Below are 8,092 nucleotides of genomic sequence, written 5' to 3'. Positions count from 1 at the left end.
ATATTTTGATTCCTTTTTTTCTGATTTGTAAAAAGTGTTCGGTATACTTTACTGGGCTCATCATAATCCAAATTCAAAGATTCTAACATCACCCCTCACAGTGTCTGTAACAGAGGACACAGAGCAAGGTGGATAACACAAAACCCAGTAATGAGCTCTGAGAATGGGGTTTGTCACATGAATCGGTATGTTTTCAGGTTCGTGAACTTCATGTGGGTATACTTTGCAGGTGACTACTTGAGTTTATGTTGTACAGAGCGTCTTGTGTGCTCTTCATTCATGTCATTTTTCTAACCAATTTTTTGGAAAGGTATTCAAACACTATGGAAACACATAATCTAACCTACGCCTCAGAATTTCATCTGTTGGGCTTCTCAGAGGACCCAGATGTGCAGCCCATCCTCTTTGGGCTGTTCCTGTCCATGTACCTGGTCACAGTCCTGGGGAACCTGCTCATCTTCCTGGCCATCAGCTGTGACTCCCATCTCCACACCCCCATGTACTTCTTCCTCTCCAGCCTCTCCATTGTCGACATCTGTTTTGCCTCTACCATGGCCCCAAAGATGATTGCGGACATCCCGGTTCACAGCAGAGTCATTTCTTATGTGGGCTGCCTCACTCAGATGTCTTTTTTCAACATTTTTGGTTGTATGGATGACTTGCTTCTGACTGTGATGGCCTATGACCGGTTTGTGGCCATCTGTCACCCTCTGCACTATGCAGTCATTATGAATCCTCGCCTCTGTGTATTACTGCTTTTGGTGTGTGTCTTTATTAGTCTTTTGGACTCACTGCTGCATGTTTTAGTTGTCATGCAATTTACTTGCTTCAAGACTGTGGAAATTGATAATTTTTTCTGCCATCCTACTCAAATCCTTAACCTTTCATGTTCTGATTCTCTGATCAAAACCCTGGTCACGTATTTTCTTACTGCCACATTAGGGTTTTTTCCCATTTCAGGAGTTCTTTTCTCTTACTGTAAAATTATTTCCTCCATTCTAAAAATATCATCATCCGGTGGGAGGTACAAAGCCTTCTCTACCTGCAGTTCTCACCTGTCTGTTGTTTCCTTATTTTATGGAAATGGTGTTGGAGTGTACCTTGGTTTAGCTTTTCCATCTTCTCACAGCAAGGGGATGGTGGCCTCACTGATGTATATTTTGGTCACACCTATGCTGAATCCCTTCATCTACAGCCTGAGGAATAGGGACATCATTAACACCCTGATGAGGGTTCACCGTTGGAGAATCTAATTTCAGATTGTGTGGCATCCTATTGAAGTTGAGTTTTGAAGACCTAGTGAAATTGAATTCCTCAGACTCATCTGTAAACCCAATTTTATGGGTAATATGTTCTCAAAAAACTGATGTTTTATTTTTGTGATTCATGTTAGTTTATGTCAGGTTCTATTGGTGGAATTTAGGATTTATTCATTATGCTGAAAAATTTCAGTTGGTGAGATGAAAGATGGGTCAGTATGTTTCCTGTAAAAAAATTGTGATGTGGTTGATAAGGTTAACATTACCAAAAAGTGTTTAAACCTGGCTGAAATTGTTCATTTAATTATGTTTATTTTTTACCATGATAAACAATGGAAATTAAAAGTTAAGAAGTTTTTTAGACAGTGTTTTCCTGCATATCATGTACCATGTTTTTTGAACTCACTAAGTACCCAAACCTGTCTTTTAGCTCAAAAGGATGCCCGTGACTACTCCTGAGAGATAAGATTACAGGTATTCACTGCCATGCCAGGCTTAGGATACTAGGTAAAAAGAAAAAAATAACAATTTGAAGCATAAACTTGAGATTCTTCACAAATAGAGGCAAACCTCGTTCTTTTTGTGAACATTCCTTTTCTCTTTTTTAAAAATAAAATTCCATTAAATTTCAAAATTCTTTAAATTTGGTTAACATGGTCCACTTTTGCTACTTAAATGTATGCATACATAATAATACATAGACATTCAATACTCCCAGACATTCATTTGATGACTCAAGTACTGTTGGCAACATTCCTGTATGTCCTTCCTCATGGATTCTTAGATGTAAAGCCCATGCCCATCACTGTTAATTTTCTGGGTTGATCTAAGTCTTCTACTGGCCTTCAGCCATGTTAGAGGTGTGAGATTCATAGATTTGGACATAACTGATAGAGACACAGTCTTACCCAGGAAGTGTTAATGCACAGAGTGGATGGAGAAAGGACTATTGTAAACATTATTTCTTGTCAAGAACATGAGCATGAAATCTTGGGTAGTGAGCCCTATAGACTTCTCTACCAGTGTAGCTGTGAGTACTTTCAACGTTATCCTTATTTATCATGAGGGGTCCAAAATTCCAAAAATTTTCCTTTACTCAACCTGGTCCTATTTTCTGTCAACATCTACTTCATAGTAGTACGTTTTGGGTGTCTGAAAACTCTCTACTCAGCACCCCTTTAAAGGATTATGTATAAAATGATAAAATGATCGCAGCATTGTGAACCAACTTTAAGGGATTTATAAATGGCAGCGTAAATGTAAACTGTTTCATTCTGTGTGCAGAATATTTCTTAGTTAAACCTTTTATGTCATTTTACTTGAAGTTGTAAAAGAGCACAGCAATCAACTATAGTTCTTGGGTAGAAAAATGGGGAAGATGTGAATACACAAGGTTGCGTGATAACACACCCAGGGCATCTTATGAAGTGAATCTAGCGCACAGTTCCTTTAACAGCCCCCCCCCATGTATCTCTTCTCTATCCCTCAAAGGGGGGTTTCCTTCTTCACTGTGCTACACTTTTGGGATTCTAAGTAGATCCTAGGAGAGAGGGGAGGAACGCTGGCTGCATTCACTCTGGGGATGACTTCTGAAGTCAGAGGCAAAGACCAAAGATATGAAAGATCCACAGTGGTTGTTACTGATTCCATTTATTTTCTGTACTTCAGGCCTTTCTGGAAGCTGGCCATATCCTTCTGCAATCTTTTATTCATTATTCTCATTCTCAACCAAAGAAATCACCTCAGGATTTGATTTCATTCCTTCTCTGGAAAGAGTTTAAACTTCCTAAGAAAGAAGTGTGATATGGAACTCTGAACCTCTGCTGGACACATTCCAATGTTTAGAAAAAGAGAAAAATATAGTGGATAAAATGTAGGGATTAACAGTTCCATTTTAAGTGCTGTTTGCACTTATTTATTTCTGCAACATACAGCAGGGTAATTCTCTCTCTGAGACCCAACACAGACACTGAGGTTGATTTCTAGTTGGTACAATTGTGTCCAGTATCAATTAAAATGATAATGAGTGTGCCTCTTGTTTTTTTAATCAGTGATGGAGATGTAAGGTAAATATAAAATACAATTCAAGTATTACTAACATAACTAGTGATAAAAGACTCAGTTTCTTTACACTCTAAGAAAATACATGGAGTCTGAAGTTGTAGTTTTCATTTCTCTATAATGGGACATCTTGCTATTGCCTGTATTTAACTTAATGCAGGTGTTTGAAAGGAATTAAAGGGAGAGAAAATCAGCATTTCCCAAGAATCAGCCTTGCTCTGCAGGACCAATCAAGAAAGAAGGAGCCAGCCTTTCTGGTAGGCTGCACAAGATGTGAGCCCACTAGGGACAGAACAGTCAGCTTCTCCCTGAGCCTGCCAGCTTGCAGGCTGCGAATCAAAACTCATCCCCACCCCTCCCACACTCCCGTGCCTGTGTTAGCAACCAGAATGTCAACTGGAGTTGAGAGCAAATAAGTTATGTACATCAAACAAATGCTTCTAATGTTGGGTTGATTATGCAGACCTGGGGCCAGTGGTTTGAGCTTCTCTCGGGATGATGACAGTATGCAATATAGCAAATATGGGGGATTGTCTTCTGTCTTGTCTTTGAAGTCCAATATTGTTTGAAATGCTTTGCTTTGTTCTGATTGTTTTGCTCTATTCAATATTCTGCTTTGATTGGTTTTATAGTTTTCTGTTTTTGGTTTGAATTTGCTGATTAAATGGACAACTATTGTGAAGATAACCAGATATACTATGTACTATGTCATCTATTACTGTTATCCTGGTATCCTGTCTTGAAGTTCTGTACCAATTTCATTGCATTGTCTTGATTTGTTCTATTTTACTATATTTAAACTAAAATTTTTTAAAAAAATCTTTAAACAGAGAAAGATTTAGGTGCTTTCATTTCTGATTCCTCAGCTCCTATATGATTTCTGGCACCTAGGAAAGTTACAAATAAAAATTATTGTTAAACAAGGATTAGACACATCCTTGCTCACAAGAAGTGGCCACAATTACTGCAGCCTCCACAAGTGTTCTTTTCCTATCTTCACTTTCGTCCCTTTTACCCATGTCTCATAGAGCTAGAGATCAGGTAACACAAGTCTTGTTTGTGTCTATCTTATGGACACATGGCCCATGTATCTTTCATTTAAGTAGGATGACAACATTTAATTTTTCAAAGATTGTATCAAAGATTTAGAAACTGTAACACATTCATAAAGAGAAGGCAGTGACACCATAAATGAGTCTTAGTTATATTTTAGCATCTTGTATCATTTTATACTCCAGTGTCTGTTTACACTTTTGTCCATCAATAAACTTGTTTTTGTGTAAAGATATCAAACTTTATTTGAAACAAAAAATAAGTTTTATATAAATTCTAAACTTTTTTTGGTTGATGCACACTCTTATGGAGATGGAGGACATTACCTGTATCTCAATCAAGCAGGAAGAGCGCAGACATTTGGTGAGATTTACACTCACCGTGCCGTGCAGGAAGGTATGCAGGACCCACCGTGTACAACATCACTAAACATTTAAGTTGAAGACTTCTTTAAGATGTTTGCATGTTGTGAAGCAGGGTATTACTTCCAATAATTCCAATAGGCAGTAAAGACAGAGGGGCGGAAAAATTTACATACCGCAAATAAAATGGCAAGTCAGTGGTAAACATCCAAACAGCTAATTTTCTGAATCTTGTTGCATGTTTCTTTTGGAGCCAAATGGAAAAACTGTAAGATATTTCTGGATTAGTAATCACACAAGGATTATAACTAGACAAGTCTCAGTCAATATATAAAAAAAATTTTTTTGCTGTTTTTTATTTAAAGGAAAAACAAAACAAAACAGTATAAGGGTGCAAGTAATACAGAATTTCAAAAAAACAGTAAGAAATTACTAGTTAATAGATTACATATTGTCATCTGTCATGGTTTAAGTCTGTGGCCCCCAGGCCTCATGAGTTTGCATTGTGCATTTGCATTGTCTGGTGCTTGGATTGATGGTGTCAGTGCTACACCCACCTAGGGGTGGAGCCAGAATGTGATGTAATGGCAGGAAGAAGGTGTGTCTTGCTCTTTGCTGGTTCCTGCTCGTTGTTTGCAGCTGCCATGAACTGCGGCCCAGCCATGCCTGCCTGCATTGGAGCCAATTAAGTGTGGACTGAAACCTCCAAAAACTGTAAGGAATAAACCTTTCCTTTCCCAACTTTGGGCTTCAGGTATTTTGTTTCAGCAACCAATATAAAGTAACTAAGACATCATCTTAGAAATAGTTATTCAAGTTACAGGATTAAAGTATACAAAGTGGACATTCAAACAGTGAGACTGCAAAGGGTTTTGTTCAATGATCCAACAAAAACTTAGTAATATGGTCATCTATCTTAACACACCTAAACACACTTGCAGTTGTATCCTTTAGAGCACTTCTTTTCCTCTCTTTTTTACAACAACATTTACACATTTTGGGTTTTATTACTCCCATAGTTCTTATTACTTTTTTTGGAAGAGAATAAAACCAAATATGACAAAACAAAGCAGTCAGTCAAAACAAAGGATGGACATAGCACATGATGTAAAAACATAATACAAGGTAATCAACAGTGGTTACCATAATGCCTCTTGCTACCTTAAAATGAATTGTCTATATCATTAGGTATATTAAAATTGAACAAAACAGTTTAGAGCAAGATCAATAAAACCTAAACATTGGAGACATTACCGGACTTCAAAAGAAGATAATAATCAAACCAGAATGGGTGTCATAGTGAATCTTATTGCCTTCAAATTAGTTGCCTATATCCTCAAACTTGATAGTATCAAACAGAACGGAACAGAGTAAAATCAGTCAAAACAATACGGTGGAAGCAATACAGGGCTTCAAATCAAGTTAATAGGAAATCAAAGAGTTAGTATAATATATCCTGCTAGTATTTTGATTTTTTCCCTTAATTAAAAAAATAATAATAAAATAAATAAATAAATAAATAAATATTTTTTTAAATAAAGGGGGAGATTGAGATAAAAGAGGATATAACAACGTAACAATACAGGTCAAAGCATAACAATTTCAGCAACCTAGTGCTTCACCACAAGATAACCCAACTTAATAGTAGTTACTATAGTGTCTCTTTCCTTGAAATATTTGAGTATAACTTCATATACTATGGCTTCAATCATATCAACGCAGTGTGAAACTATTCAAGAGGATGAAACTATTACAGGGTATTTAGAATCAGCTAATGGAAAATGAACAATGGTTTCTATATTATCTCTTTGCCCATAAAAATTTTTGTTTATACTATCACATATAATAAAATCCAGTAAGATACAACATGATAAAAACAATGGAGACAGAAGAACAACAGTTTGATGGGACCTCAGAGTAATGTGATATGTTTGATTTGTTGTGGAAAATGTAAGTTATTGGTCATAAAACTGAATGTAGATCTATTGTATGGATTCAGGCACCCCCCACACACATGCCATCTGGTAATTTTCATTTCCATTATGTGAAGAGAGAAAGAAGAATTTTGAAAGGACAGTGTCATGATAATGAAACACCAAATTACATCACATCCTTTTATCTGGTAAAGGAGTGCTTCAGTGAACATGTCTGAAGTAGCCATGTGTCTTTCACAGAGAGAATTAAATCTACATGAGTCTATAAACTGGAACATTTAGCAGCATTAGGAGTTGTGGTATTTATTATTCAGAAAAATATTAGCAAATTTTAATTAACTTTAACAAAATGTCTTATGAATACTAAATCAATATTAAGTACATTTAAGTAAGTATTGATGAATCTGTTCAATGATATACAAGTGTACAATGGCATGGGGACATCAAAAATAAAATGTTGCCAAAATTAGACAGTAGTTACCTTTGACAGTAGATGTGCAAGCAAATTAAATCATGCAGACAGCAAATTCTAAAATTTCACAGATCATTTTAATATAATTATAAAATAAAATACTAAATAATGACTCTCGTGTATGCTAATATGTATAAAACATATTTCTTGCATGTATTGTTAAATGCTTACATTTTAATATAGATAATGTGTATTTTAATGGCGATAAAAACTACATTCAGAAGTTACTTTATAAATGGAAGAAATATGCTAAGTACATGGTCTTCCACTGTGGTGTAAGACAGTGTGTTACAAACTTCAAATGAAGATACTCTGAATAAACAGCTGTAAAGTTCAGAATACATTACTGGTGTATTTAAAAATGTACTCAGGAAAATTCATTAAGAATAAACACCAATATCCTATATCATTTGCAATTTTAAAATACTTTTGGGCACTGCTCTAAACTAAGTATTCATTATCCAAATTAAAGATGAAGGCAGTCATAGGTGTTCATGTTTTTTTCCTGTAATTTTTCATCCGCTTTTCCCTAATAGAGATGGAGTGAAAGCTGAGTAATAAATGTTGCCTCATGTAGCTGAACTAAAAGCACTGAAATAAAGTTACAAATTAAAAAACATCCCTCTAGTAGGCAGTGCACTGGGTGAGTGGAAGCATTTGAAATAGTTGTGGGTGTATCATGGAAGGTCGACTCTACATCCTGATGTGAAAGAAACATTGCAAGAGCAAGAGTAATTGTGATGCATACTATTGAGATTAAACTAGAGCTGCTTTTTGGCAACTTTAAAAAAAAACACTTTATGGTATGTATACCAATACTGATGTAAAGTTTGGGAAAGGAAATCTACTCAGCAAATTCACAAGTAGTTTCTATTGAGAAAGAAGAATTCAGATATTGTGATCATGTAGACAAAATAACTCACACTTCATAGGTAATTGTTTAAATCATGA

The 8,092-nt window shown here is 35.8% G+C and overlaps 1 protein-coding gene across 1 annotated transcript; it reads left to right on the top strand.

Annotated features, from left to right (window-relative positions):
- The first annotated feature begins 320 nt into the window (after positions 1 to 320).
- LOC100724444 (olfactory receptor 7E24-like) lies at positions 321 to 1,253 on the top strand. Its single transcript, XM_005000934.2, has one exon. It carries the CDS (start codon positions 324 to 326, stop codon positions 1,251 to 1,253), a length of 930 nt encoding a protein of 309 aa, XP_005000991.1. The 5' UTR covers positions 321 to 323.
- Positions 1,254 to 8,092: the final 6,839 nt, after the last annotated feature.

The sequence above is a fragment of the Cavia porcellus genome, unplaced genomic scaffold (assembly GCF_034190915.1).
Source record: "Cavia porcellus strain 051 isolate PalLab524CR breed Dunkin Hartley unplaced genomic scaffold, mCavPor4.1 scaffold_19, whole genome shotgun sequence".
Classification (NCBI taxonomy): domain Eukaryota; kingdom Metazoa; phylum Chordata; class Mammalia; order Rodentia; family Caviidae; genus Cavia; species Cavia porcellus.
This window is presented reverse-complemented; position numbering and strand designations above follow the sequence as displayed.

What these genes read in the sequence shown, in the direction of transcription:
- LOC100724444 (XM_005000934.2), top strand. Translation starts at nt 324, where the DNA reads ATGGAAACACATAATCTAACCTACGCCTCAGAATTTCATCTGTTGGGC.